Source organism: Spea bombifrons, chromosome 1, assembly GCF_027358695.1.
Source record: "Spea bombifrons isolate aSpeBom1 chromosome 1, aSpeBom1.2.pri, whole genome shotgun sequence".
Taxonomy (NCBI): domain Eukaryota; kingdom Metazoa; phylum Chordata; class Amphibia; order Anura; family Pelobatidae; genus Spea; species Spea bombifrons.
In genome coordinates this window covers 48,027,185-48,041,857 of record NC_071087.1, presented here as the reverse complement: position 1 = coordinate 48,041,857, position 14,673 = coordinate 48,027,185, and the positions used below count along the sequence as shown (strand labels likewise).

Sequence of the window (14,673 nt, the reverse complement as noted above, 5' to 3'; positions counted from 1 at the left end):
GCCGAGAGATCGGCACTGCCGGCTTAAAGAAAACTGCTCGCGCCGGAGCGCTCTCCTGCCGCCGCACGCTGAGGATTCCCCCTCCCCGGGACGGAGAGAACCGGAGCCCGGGGATGTACGTCCCAGTGAGCCCCCTGGGCTGTGGGCAGCGTATAACGAGGACTGAGCCTCGAGTTACCACGATTACCGCGGAGTTTACAGCCTCCGAGGCTGCCGCATCACCCTGGATCCACCGGGACCACTACCGGGTGTCGGGAGAGAGGACGCCCCCCCGGGGCTCCAAGAAAACAAAAAAAGAGGTAAGCTTCAGCCTAACCGCTACCTGAGTAGGGCAGGAAACAACACTGGGGAGGAAGGGGGAGGTGTCCTTTTTTTATAGTGTTTCCTGCCCTACCTGGTAGGCGGAGCCTACTTCTCATGTGCCACCTGGAATGGCAAGGGAAAATCCATCCCAAAATATAAGAACAGCTAAAACATTTGAATGATGTGTTGATATTCTATATTAGCAGCTTTGGATGGAATAGGCATATGCTGCCATAGGGTGACTCCTAGGTAGAGATGTATACACCAAGACCACGAGGTTGTGCTGTTAATGGCCAAATGTGCAACAATGAAGTCAACCATAGCATTTATATTGTTTGGGTAGCAGAGATGAGGCAGAAATATGGAGCTTTCATTTACCTTCCATTACAGAAAGAAAATTGACTGAGTCTGTATCTGTCTTACTTCTATCTACATAGATCGAAAAAGGTAGACATGATAATAATACTTTTAATGAAAACTGTGACAACAGAAAACCAATTACATTTGCTCATATGATTCATAAACTCACCTGATGGATTTTTACAATCACCTGAAGTACCCTCTGCTCAGGATTTATTGTAATTTCACTGGAATAATCAACTTTAAGGTCTGGTATTTTTATTGTTGCACATCCCTTAAGATTGTCAGTGACTGTGTCAAAGACAGGCTCTATAATGATTATCCATTGGGAAGTGTCATTATCTAAAAAATGCAAATTCAAATAAAACGAGATTATGTATAATTGGCATATAAACAAAAATACTGTACCTACCATAAAATACCCACTGCTTTTTCATTCAATTTGTCATGATAATCCTTGTTGGGTGACTGCATACAGGGCATAAGATCCCGAGCAGCTCAAAGACCATATCAAATTGGTCAGTAAAGTGTTCCAGAAGAAAACAAGACATACTTACTTGTAGGGCACTTACCAAAAACTGGAAGATACGAGATATAATCCAAGTGTACAAGGTCGTAGGCCTCAATCCAGATATCCTTCCAAATTCCTTGTGTAGGAAAAGCTGGGCCCCAATCCCAGCTAAATGAGCATTGTGCCTAAAATTAAAAAGGGGTGCTGTTATATTATGGTATTATTACGCCTAGAGGATTGGGAGTTGCAGGGGAGCCACTCATTTCTCTGTCGCTCATAAGGAATTTTCTTACATGGTTGGCAAGAGAGCCAAGTCGTGCTCCATGATCAGCCAGCTTGACCACCACTTTTGCAAATATAGATACATGACAAGTAACTAGGATTGTCTCACCTTCCTGATGAAGTTCACGTGGCATTCTCCTTTTTGTACGTCAGGAGGGCATTCTGGTGGGATAATATAGGAGTGGTTTGCGCTTCTTTCTTTTGCCCAACCTACAGCAGACCGAAACCTGATCTCTATGTAGTTTTTCTCCATGATTTGTTTGGTAATGTCAAAAGACTACATTTGGAAGAAGAGAGAAAAAAAATAGACATAGAATCTTCAAGGCACATATTAGTTATCACCATTTTATCTGACTTTTGGATTAGTGCTTTTTCGTTCAACCCATAGATAACGTATTTTGCATTTTAGTTTTACATATTACTTTTACATCATCTATGATTTAGTGAACTGTAAAATATGCAAAAAAATTGTTATACATTAATTCATACCTAAAGTCATACTATGTAAACTTTGGACTTTACGAACTGGATGTGCTCCTGTCTATTTCAAATACTGTATAAAAAAAAGTCGTAGACTGGAAAAGTGCATTTTTTCCCCATTAGATATTATTTGAAGAGTTTTTTTCCTCAATATGTCCAGAACTATTTTATATATTATAGTTGCCACTAATTATATATATATATATGGTATACACATATATATATATATATATATATATATATATATATATATATACACATATACACATACACACACTACATATCATATCCAGGCATAAATATACATGACATTTGCACTCACGTATCGATTGAACATGTTATTGGTTTCCCCGACAGAGACATTGTTAAGAAAAACTGAAGACACTGTATCAATCCCTTCACAAACCAAGACCACTTTCTTCCAAAGCCTATAAAAGAGAGTAACACAATTATGGTATTTCCTTATTTGATGCAATTAATATGAAATAAAAATCAAACACTTAATATCTGCTGTTTTAGCTTTAAAGATATGAAAATAAAAACTAGATTTAAAGCAAACTTGACATATATATATATAGATATATATATATATATATATATATATATATAATAAAAATGTTACTACATAAAGCATGCTACAGAAATCTATATTTTAAAACATAAAACTAAAATAACATAATTAAAAAATGAAAATGAAGAAGGGCGAATATTATAGAATTGTCAAGGACGTAATACCCAATGGGGATTTTGATTTTTTAATCTCTTCCAGGAAGAAAATATACAAAAAATACGTCACTAGTTTCTAACATTTCCAAAACAAATTAAATCAAGGACAACGAGTTGATTTAAGTCACACAGATTGTGTAGGATCTGTTGTCAGAATTCAGTCACATGACTGTTAGTGTCAGTAAAAATTAAGCCCCTTCCATAATATTTAGTAAAAACTATTTCTGTTATTGCTCATTGTGTGAGCAGGTGGCAGGGCGATCAAAGTGAAAAATCAGGCAAAGTACATACATACACACACACACACTTACACAATGCCCCACAAATTATCCTTGCACTTACAGGTCCGCAGATTGTTATTATTATTATTGTACAGGGACTACTAAACTTTTGTGACACCAGTAGTGACATAAGTGTATAAATGGATAAAACACAGGAAATTATGTGAATTTTTATGGTTGCAGGGCAAGAAAAAGCCAGTATGTCTGCAATTTCCATGTCTTGCTAATAACCCTGAGGACGTATTAAGTTACCTCAGCTCTTTAATATTAATGTAAATGCTTTACTGAAAATGCTGATATATGTATATATGGAAGGCCACATTACTGATGATACTGCAACTGGAAGTTTTACGAGGTGTTCACCTTCCAAGCCTGTTAGTTTGCCCAAGGTTTGTGAGCAGTAATACGTTCTGGGAGTCAATCTTCGCCCTCAATTTCCTTATGAAAAGTACAAACAAGGAAGGTTCTCATCACTGTCCAGGTAGAATAGATCATGGATCTACTCACATCATTAAGGGCTATTCACTCCAACAAAAAGTGAGGGCTTCTTTTTAGACCAAGATGATGGGGGTTAAAGCTATTAGATGCTAATAATATTAATTACAAATTGGAAAACATTGATGAATCATAGCCAACAATAGGCATATGTTACATTTTAAGTATGCTGATTAGTTTGCTTTGGCTTTGTGTTGCGTTAGGATGTCCTCCTTCAAATAAAGTCAGCTGGTTACGTGTCTGAAAAACACACATATGTGATGCATTTGCTGATTTACAAGTAAATGGACACATTTCGATGTTGTCTTCTATTCCTGCATTACTGAAAGAAGCAGGCAATAGTGAGAGGACTTTGAGCAAACTGGCTTTTACCTAGATAAGATGGGATGCACCTACACCATGTGAGAACGTGTCTCCAGTCTGTAGTAGTTATTTTGTTTTTGCCGTGTCAGTCTTCATTTGTAATTACAAATCAGACACTTTGGAAATCTTGGATCCCTTCTTATTTTGTGTGAAAGTATCCCTCAACTTCATGTAGAAGGAGATGTGCTGTTAATATGTAAGAGGAATTCTACTCCAATCTGCTAAACCTGGTTTAGTAACATTTTAAAAAGCTTGTTTTCTCAAAACGAGGGACTTAACCCTTCTAGATTAAAAAGAACTCTGAGTTTTTAGTAACTACAGGTTCTTACATATCAGGCTTCAGGCTTGAATAGTCATTTCATATTTTTTTTGATACTGAGAGACATATTATACTAATTTAAAGTGACACTCCAGTGCCCCATGCCACCCAACTATTAAAGAATGCTTTGCAACTTATTTAATACTCATTTTTTAGTTGAAATGACAAAAATCCACATATGTTCCACTGCATTGTAAAAAATAAATAAATAATATATATATATATATATATATATATATATATATTTATTATTATACCTTATTTTTGGAGGGAGTGTAAATGCCTTGCTGTATATCCATTCATCATGAGTGATCCATCTATATGCTATATCATTAAATCGGATGTAAGGATCCTATAGAAGAAAAATAAACACTGGGTATAAAGTAAACATTATAATGTACTATAATATCATACTTCAGGTGTAGAGATCTTCTCATAATATAATTATTTTCTGTAACACAGAATACCCCTAATTACCATTTAGATTACAAGAAGTCACTACTTACCATGCTAGGTTCTGTAGTAGAAAAGGGGCGATGCAAGTGTAGCCTGATTTTATCATGGAAATGAATGATTTCATTTAAATGCATGTCCCCAAATTAGAGTCTGATAAAAAAAAAATCATTTATTTCATCAGGTTAAAATATAATTTACGATTGAAACGAGGAACAAAGTTCGAATTTCTTAATTAATCTATCCAAGATCCTCTTTGTTTTATACCTCGTTCCATTTTACATCGATAATGCTCTCTGAGCTGTTATTTCATGGCAAGTAGGAACTTTTGCACTTATACAGTGCTTAGCAAAAAATTACATATTTGGCCAATCTAAATGTAGAAGTACCGAGTCAAGTGAAAAAAGGCTACAGGGTCCCTGACATAATATCAATTTGCTTACATATCCTCCACCGGAATCTTGTTTAGACTTCTTTCCCATGTTTTTAATGCCCTGAGGTCGTTTGTCATAATACCTTTTTTTTTTTTTTTCAATTTCAGATATTTTGATGGTCGGGTATGGTTGGGTAAAGAAAGTTGATGTTTATTGACAAATTTTAAGTACCGTATGTAAAAAATGTCCTTGTTAGGCAACAACAATTCTAATCGTAATTTGTAATTGTAAAAGGGATTGATCTCTCAATCCTTTACAACGTCCCTTAAACATTCTATACCCAGTCCTCTCCAATGTTTGATATTTAAAATTCTCTATATTCCACGATAACACTTCTACAATTCTAAAACTTTATTCTGTATTTTATTCAGTTTTTTTCTCAGATTATTCCCGATATCCAAAATGTGGCGGCAATCTAAAGATTTATCAACTATCCATAAACGTGAAGACAGATCATTTACGTTCATAATGTCTGATTCAAAGTTGGTACCAGCTCTCTTCTTCAATAGTGGCCAACAGCTATCATATAGGCATTATAATATTCTTTTTTGAACAGGTTTATTAAAACTAACTATATACACTTTATGTAAATACATAGACATTAATATGTAGTTGGTGCCCCATTTGCAGCAACAACAGCTTCCACTGTTCCGGGAAGGCTTTCCACAATATTTTCGAGTGTTTCTGTGGGAATTTTTGTCCATTCATCCTGTAGAGATGAATGTTACCTCTACTAAAGTTAGGTAACTCATTTTATTTTAATAGATTTCATGGATGCATACTAAACTATTTACAAACTACACTGGAGTGTCCTTTTAACCCCTTCGTGACAAAGGCTGATTTCACTTTTTGTACCCTTTGTGAAAATAGCCGTTTTAACATTTCTGCGCTGCTCGTGTTTAGCTGTAATTTTCTTCTTTCCCGTTTACTGAACCCACACACATTAGATATTGTTTTTTCAGGACAAGAAGGGCTTTCTTTAGATGACTGTTTTGATTGTATCATATTATTTACTATTAAAAAAAGTATAAAATATGGTGAAACATTTAGAAAAAAATGACTGTTTCTAACTTTTAGTTGAAAAATCTTTTACTCATCTATAAAAGGTAATAAAAAAACCCGCTAAATAGATTCTACTATTTGTCCTGAGTTTAGAAATACCCAATGTTTTTATGTTTTTTTGCTTTTTTCTACACATTATGGGGCAATAAGTACAGGTAGCGTTTTGCTATTTCAAAGCCATTTTTTCCAAATCTGGTAATTCTTCCCCCCATGTGCCATTTCGGGTATCTTTGAACCCGGCCAATGCAATTTACCCCATCAAGTCATATCTTTTTGAAAACTAGACAGCCGAGGGTATTCCAAATGCTAGTATTTTAACTCTTTCCAAGCACTTATTCTACCATCAGTCTTTGTCAAACTTTGTGGTAGTCATTTTTTTGCATTTGTTTTTTCACACACATTTTACTTCAGGTATGAATAAACAGGTTCTGGTATATGTCACTATCATAAAACACCCCAATATGTGTTCAGCAACATCTCCTGAGTACAGCGATACCTCACATGAATGATTTTGCCTGGCTGTTTGGGGGCAAAAGGGCCACATTTGGGGCATGCACATTTTTCAATGTTGAACTTTGGCATTTGGGGATCCACTGCCCATGCCCTATTTGGTACATCTTTGAGCCGGGCCATTTCAGTGTGCCCAACAAAACCATATATTTTTGAAAACTAGACACCACAGGGTATTTTAAATGCTGGCATTTTAACTCTTTGCATGCACACATTTTACCACCAGCATTTTTTCAAAGTTTGCACTAGTATTTTTGTGTGTGTATTTTTCCCACACACACCTACTTTATGTATGAATTTACAGCTCCTGGTGTATGCCGCTGTTACACGACACCCCAATATGTGTTCAGCAACATCTCCTGAGTACAGTGATACCCCACATGCATGGGTTTGTCATTTTTTGGGGGAACTAAAAGGCCACATTTGGTCAATTGTCGTTAACGACTTGATTTTCCGTGACGTGCCCGGACCGGCAATTGTCATCAAGGGGTTAAAGTAGGGCTTCAAGCTCGTCGGCCTTTTTCCTAGAAGAGAATGTAATCACATAACTATATTATGTCTCTTGTCTAACTACATCTATAGGGCTCAACTTGGATTAGCGAACACAATGTGCCATTGGAACACAGGAGTGCTGAGAGAGATAAAGAGCCTATATACGCCTATGAAGATTTTCCATTAAAATCAGCCATTTCAAGCTACATTTAGAACATTAACTAACATTTCTGATCCATTTCATGTTATTTTAATGGACAGAATGTGCTTTTCTTTCAAAAACAAGGAAATGGCTCATTCGCCCCATTCTTTTGAACCGTGGTGTATACCGTATTTTTCTTTTATGACAAATTATTAGAATGGAAAATTTTAAACTTGGAGTTTGCAAAGAAATATTTAGAATTGATCCTCCACCAAAAACTAACAAAAAATTAATTCATCTTTTCACTAAAGCCTCAAAGAAACCGATTACTCGGATTAAGCCTTGAAAGAGACTCAGGAACTTGTGACATCAAGCTTTCTAAGTATGTGTGAGACACAGAGATAAAATTAGCTAACAAGGCTGGGGCGATAAAAGATAAAAACACACGAAGGTCATGTTCATGTAATATTAGAACGTTGATCAGCAACAGAAAAAAAAAAACTTGATCAATTTTGAGAACTACTATGAAAATATATTTTAAACAAAAGTTGCATTCTAGGGCTTAAGGATTACTGTACATATATATATATATATATTCGGTTTAAGAAGGGCTTTCTTCAGATACCATTTTGATGATTTCATATAAATGTATATAAAAAAAAAATAAGAAAATATGGTGAATGTGATCACTCCAGAGATACATGCTCCACCACCTCATTTAGATGGAGTGTCTGTTACTTGAAGGCTACTCTGTGTTAGCTCATGATATATATTTATTGAAGGTCCCTGGTCTGTTATATATCAAGGAGCTATTCTATTCCTTCTAACCTCTAGGGCAGGGGTGTCCAAGTTTTTTCTGCAGTGGGCCACTTCATCAGAAATGTATGTGTGCGTAGGCCGCACTCATTCAAGTTAAGGGAAAAATATGGCCTTTTAGCTTCGTAACGCATATTAATACGGGGTCAATTTGGCGATAATGAAAAAAGCAGTGAACTTTTATATTTAGTATTGATAAATGTGCCCCCCCACAACCTTGTGTATTGCCCCTCTTTGTGCATTTATGCCCCCACACCTTTGTATATTGATTTATGTGATGCCCCAGCCAATCCCCTCCATTGTGTATTGATGCCCCCACCCTTTCTGTATTGGCTAATGTGATGCCCCCACTGCCATGTGTATTACCCCCAGCCACCCCCCTATCGATTTTGTAATGCCACAACCCAGCCACCTCCCTTTTGTATTATTTAATTTTTGTCCCAAAGGAATTTCTCCCCCCTCCCTTGAATATGGGTCCACATTCCTATAACCCCTATTCTTTTGGTAATACTTAAATTTGTGGGGGGGGGGTTTTCCCCTGCTGTCCTCCGACGTGAAGACCCTCTCGCTGTCAGGAGGAACTCTTCTGTGAGCCCGCCCCCCTTCAACATCACATCTTAAAAGGGGCAGGGCGAAGAGCTGAGGCACTGCTGCCACTGGGCGGCACAATGTGTGCACGCTTTAACCTCGTTAGGCAGACGGCGGAGGCGGTCTTACAGCCGCACGACGGCTGCTTTGAAAGCGGCCGCCTGGACGCGAAGTTCAAAGCAGCCATCTTGTGGCCGTTTTGAATGATGGGAGCCAGTCCGGTCCCACCTCGAAGTCCGACGAGCCACATTTGGCCCGTGGGCCGCACATTGGACAGGGCTCTGAATAAGGTCTAGAAACTCATAACATCCCCTCTAAGAATCCAAATCCAAGTTAAGGGCAAATATATTTACCTCTGATAATAATACAACCGAAAAATGTAATGGTTGAATAGCAACATGGAAAATAGACCCAATATTCACATTAACAAAAGTGGAGGAGGCCAAGAACATAAAGGTTCTAGAGTGGTCCAGTGAAATGTTTTGGTCTCAATCCTACTGGGAATCTGTGGCACTATTTAAAATTGCTGTCCAGAAGTGACATCCAGCCAACCTGAAAAACCTGCTAAACATAGGCCAAAATCACTACAACACTGTGTGCAAAGCAAACATATTCACCCCAAGAAAATCAAGGGAGGGCTGGCAAATTCTGGCCCCTCTCCCTCCCTAATAAACAGACACTAACACACACTTACTCTCAACACCCACATTCACACTAACACACACACCTACCTACTTTGCGAAGAGTCTTATCCTGTGTTCCCGTACTACTACCGTACCATTGAGCCCTGCCTCTAGGAGCAGTTTAGCTTTGTTTGGAGAATTAGAACTGGCCCTGGGTGGGGGCAATTCATGCGCTATTGGCTCCATACCCCCAAATAGCATAGGCAGTATGATGAGGATTCAGGGTGTTTGTGTTAGCTCTGTTATCTTAGCCCAATCTACTAGAATCATTCAAATGGGGGGAAAACCTTATATTATGAAAGATAGTTTGAAAAAACAGCACAATATTTTTGAAAATGAATTGCTATTAACAAAAAACATGGGCGTTTACCTTTAAAGGTATAATTGCAGTAAAAGGAGATATATATATATATATATATATATATATATATATATATATATATATATATATATATATTATATATACACTGCTCAAAATAATAAAGGGAACACTTAAACAACACAATGTAACTTGAAGTCAATCACACTTCTGTGAAATCAGACTGTCCATTCAGGAAGCAACACTGATGGACAATCAATTTCACATGCTGTTGTGCAAATGGAACAGACAACAGGTGGAAATTATAGGCAATTAGCAAGACAGCCCCAATAAAGGAGTGGTTCTGCAGGTGGTGACCACAGACCACTTCTCAGTTCCTATGCTTCCTGGCTGATGTTTTGGTCACTTTTGAATGCGGTGCTTTCACTCTAGTGATAGCATGAGACGGAGTCTACAACCCACACAAGTGGCTCAGGTAGTGCAGCTCATCCAGGATGGCACATCAATGTGAGCTGTGGCAAGAAGGTTTGCTGTGTCTGTCAGCGTAGTGTCCAGAGCATGGAGGCGCTACCAGGAGACAGGCCAGTACATCAGGAGACGTGGAGGAGGCCGTAGGAGGACAACAACCCAGCAGCAGGACCGCTACCTCCGCCTTTGTGCAAGGAGGAGCAGGAGGAGCACTGCCAGAGCCCTGCAAAATGACCTCCAGCAGGCCACAAATGTGCACGTGTCCACTCAAACGGTCAGACACCATGAGGGTGGTATGAGGGCCCGCCGTCCACAGGTGGGGGTTGGGCTTACAGCCCAACACCGTGCAGGACGTTTGGCATTTGCCAGAGAACACCAGGATTGGCATTTTCGCCACTGGCGCCCTGTGCTCTTTACAGATGAAAGCCGGTTCACACTGAGCACATGTGACAGACGTGACAGAGTCTGGAGACGCCGTGGAGAACGTTCTGCTGCCTGCAACATCCTCCAGCATGACCAGTTTGGCGGTGGGTCAGTAATGGTGTGAGGTGGCATTTCTTTGGGGGGGCCTCACAGCCCTCCATGTGCTTGCCAGAGGTAGCCTGACTGCCATTAGGTATCGAAATGAGATCCTCAGACCCCTTGTGAGACCATATGCTGGTGCGGTTGGCCCTGGGTTCCTCCTAATGCAAGACAATGCTAGACCTCATGCGGCTGGAGTTCCTGCAAGAGGAAGGCATTGATGCTATGGACTGGCCCGCCCGTTCCCCAGACCTGAATCCGATTGAGCACATCTGGGACATCATGTTTTGTTCCATCCACCAACGCCACGTTGCTCCACAGACTGTCCAGGAGTTGGCGGATGCTTTAGTCCAGGTCTGGGAGAACATCCCTCAGGAGACCATCCACAACCTCATCAGGAGCATGCCCAGGCATTGTAGGGAGGTCATATGGGCACGTGGAGGCCACACACACTACTGAGCCTGTTTTAAGGATTGTGACTTGTTTTAAGGACATTACATCAAAGTTGGATCAGCCTGTAGTGTGGTTTTCCATTTTGATTTTGAGTGTGACTCCATATCCAGACCTCCATGGGTTGATAAAGTTGATTTCCATTGAGGATTTTTGTGTGATTTTGCTGTCAGCACATTCAACTATGTAAAGACGCAAGTATGTCATACGATTTGTTCATTCAGATCTAGGATGTGTAATCTTAGTGTTCCCTTTATTATTTTGAGCAGTGTATATAGTATAAAAGGTTAAATACCATTTTTGGTAACTCATTTTACATTTGATTTTTGTGTTTCAGTGCTTTACAATAAAATATCAACGTATCATTTGTAATTCAGTAATATGAGAGAAGTGGCAAGGGCCTGAATAGTTTTGCAAGGCAATGCATCTCACACAAAAGGGAGCAAATTGCTTTACTTTTCTTGTAGATAACCCCGCATCCAACTCCTTCGCAATTCTTCTTCTGACATGCGAACCTATTGAAACCTAGCCACCAAGGGAAGCCATTGGAAGGGCATGGGCAACACAACACCACCATAGGAAAGTGAAGCTCCGGCCAGTGTTTTAAAGTTTACAAATCAGGCACAGTGTACGTACGTTTATTATATTCAGTAATTTGCCAAGCGGCCCCCGGTAGGACTCCTGTATGAGTAGAAGAGCATAGCAGCGCTGGACTTTAAAGTTCTAGGCCTGTTTTTCTTCCCCTGCTCTATACCTCTATGGTATGTGTATCACCAAAGCAAGAGGGTTTGGCAGTGGATCAAGAAAGATAAAAGGAGATTGAGAAACGCCAGACTTATCAAAAATCTAACAAAACGACCCCGATGATTCAACGGGAATGCTTTCTTGCCAGTGATTGGCTGCTTCAAACATCGGCAGACCACAAAGCAGGGGAGCTGTAGCTTCTCCTCAAAGTCTTTTTTTTTTTTTTTTATATTCAAACAATGCTTTCCAGGTACGGTCATTCATTTCAATGGAAGTGTTTTCCTGCCACTCAATCAAGCAAAGTGCTTGAAGCAGCCAACGGTAATGAGAGCAGTACAAGGAAGCTACAGCTTCTCTCTAAGCCAAGTACCTTTTTTTTACATTTAAACTTTGACTTTATTAAGTCAGCGGCAGCTTCTACCCGAGGTCAATGCTTTCCCCCCATTTGTTAAAGAACACTTAGGTACCATAGGTATTCTTAGCAAGTCTGTCAGGAACAGTGAACCAACCCTTAAGAGCAATTCTTGGGGTTTGCAGCGGGTGCAGTAAGGAGGCAATGGGCTGTGCCTAGAATTCTGACAGGAGTAACCTATTGAGAAGATATATAATGCATAAAACACACTTCCTGCTGTTCCTATACACATTACTATCAGGGTACTCCCTGGTACCCCAATACCCTCCAAACATTCGGAGCTCTTTCAATAGAGACACATCAGGGGACATCTTAGGATAGATGCCAATGCCATGATCAGACTCAAACAACACTTCCCGGTCCCGAGTTGTAAACAGCGCCGTGTATACGAACGGACCGTAATATACTTTCATTCTATGCTGCGGGGCGCCGTAAGGAGGCATGGTAATGACTGAACACACCGTACCTTGATGATCCTCCGGGCGGATAACGCGGTATGCACGCAGCCCGGAACATCCCCTTGCAGTCTGACGGAGTTCTCCGAGTTTCGGATGTCCCACTTCCCGCTCAGACTGAACGCTTGGAAGGCAGTGTTGCTCGTGTTGGACACCCCGGTGCACAAAGGCACCAGACCCACGAGCAGCAGCAACCACCACCACAGCACCGCGGACCCCCGCACCGGGCCGAGTAACATGGAGCACCGGTACATCGCCATGTAATCCGCCCCCATCCGCTCTGCATTCATACGGCCCCTGAACTAAAGCGCAGCAATCCTGCCATCGGTCTCAAGGACCGAGGACGATCTCCCGCCCACTTCGCGTTACACGGATCTTTCCTGTCAGCGTTCACTTCCTCATCTGTGCCCGGCCCCGTGTGGCACCAGGAGGAGCTCGTTCAACCATTCGTATCAAGGAAAACAGAAAAGGAACTCTCCGCTGCTGTTTAGTAACGTAGCAACCGCTTACAGGAGTATCTGATTGGCTGTAGATTACTTTGCAGGAAGCTTAATTAGCCTTAACTAATGATGTGCAAAACCTTTCCAGAAAACTCACAAATAAAACGTAATAATTACTCATACTTGGCTTCTTGATTTGGCGCAGTCACCATGGAAACCATGTGTGAAAAACTGAGTACACCTTATGATTCAAAAGCTTGTAGAACCACCTTCAGCAGCAATAACTTGAAGTAATGGTTTTTGTATGACTTTATCAGTCTCTTGCATTGTTGTGGAGGAATTTTGTCCCACTCTTCTTTACAATGTTGCTTAAGTTCATTGAGGTTTGCGGGCATTTGTTCGTGCACAGCTCTTTAGTATTTAGGAGTTCATGTTTAACTCAATGACTGCAAGGTTCCCAGGTCCTGTGGCTACAAAACAACCCTAAATCAACACCCCTCCACCACTGTGCTTGACTGTTCACATGCTGTGTTTGGTTTTCACCCAACATGGCGCTGTGCATTATGGCCAAACATCTCCACTTTGGTCTCGTCCGTCCAAAAGACAATGTTCCAGAAGTCTTGTGGTTTGTTCAGATGCATCTTTGCAAACCTAAGCCATGCTGCCATGGAAGAGAGAAGAGACCTTCACCTAGCAACCCTTCCAACCCATACCTGTTCAGTCTTTTTTTTTAAATTGTACTGTCATTAACTTTAATATTTAACATGCACAATCTCACCTTGGGCTGCATTTGCTGGGGCGTCCGCTCCTGAGATGATTGGCAACTGTTTAATGTTTGACACTTTTAAATAATCATTCTCACTGTAGAATGATGGACTTTAAATTGTTTGGAAAAGGACTTATAACCCTTCCCAGGGACAACAATGGCTTCTTCAAGATCATTGCTGATGTTTTTTCTCTTTGGCATTGTAGAACACACATCTCAATACTCCAGACCAGCAAACTGCTAAAACTTCAGTCATTTGATTAATAGCACCTGATGCTTAGCATCTTACTTAATTCCTATGGATGCTGTAAGCGTGTACTTTATTTTTTCAAAAATAGCAAAGGATCACCGGAGCTGCTTATAACGTGGACTCCACTATGTAAGCGGCAACAATATACAAAAAAAAAAAGCTCTGTGACAGACATGGGAAACAGAAGAGTAGGTACTCACTGGATACAAATATATCACCCTCAATCACAAATAAGGAAAAAGTAGGAACATCAGCCAGGATAATAGTCAAGGCAGTTCTTTATTTCTGAAAACACCGATTTCGGCAAGAACAAACACCTTTAGCTTTTTTGGTGTACTTCGTTTTTTCACACCTGGCTTCTTCATGTTCTCATTCTTTTTGTTGAATAAATTACGAGTGTAACGTCATGTGTTGTTCATCTGTGGTTGACTTTACCTCATGTTTAGACCTGCTAAGGAACAGATGATGTCCACATACATAAAACCATGGAATCCAGAGGGTATACTTTTTTTTTCCACACAACTATTTCCAATGATGGTCTCTTCAG

General features: G+C 40.1%; 1 protein-coding gene across 2 annotated transcripts in view; it reads right to left on the bottom strand.

Moving 5' to 3' along the window:
- The window catches only part of MANBA (mannosidase beta), a 33,150-nt gene extending 20,061 nt beyond the window's left edge, over nt 1–13,089 (bottom strand). The window contains exons 1-6 of one of the 2 annotated variants that reach the window (XM_053461539.1): nt 12,682–13,089; nt 4,378–4,472; nt 2,259–2,364; nt 1,566–1,733; nt 1,236–1,359; nt 833–1,005 (exon numbers count right to left, since the gene is read on the bottom strand). In XM_053461539.1, the coding sequence (XP_053317514.1) occupies nt 833–1,005; nt 1,236–1,359; nt 1,566–1,733; nt 2,259–2,364; nt 4,378–4,472; nt 12,682–12,960 (945 nt within the window). In that variant the 5' untranslated portion in view covers nt 12,961–13,089. The remainder of the gene's footprint in view (nt 1–832; nt 1,006–1,235; nt 1,360–1,565; nt 1,734–2,258; nt 2,365–4,377; nt 4,473–12,681) is intronic. The other variant, XM_053461540.1, reaches the window with a different exon arrangement.
- Between the last annotated feature and the right edge of the window lie 1,584 nt (nt 13,090–14,673).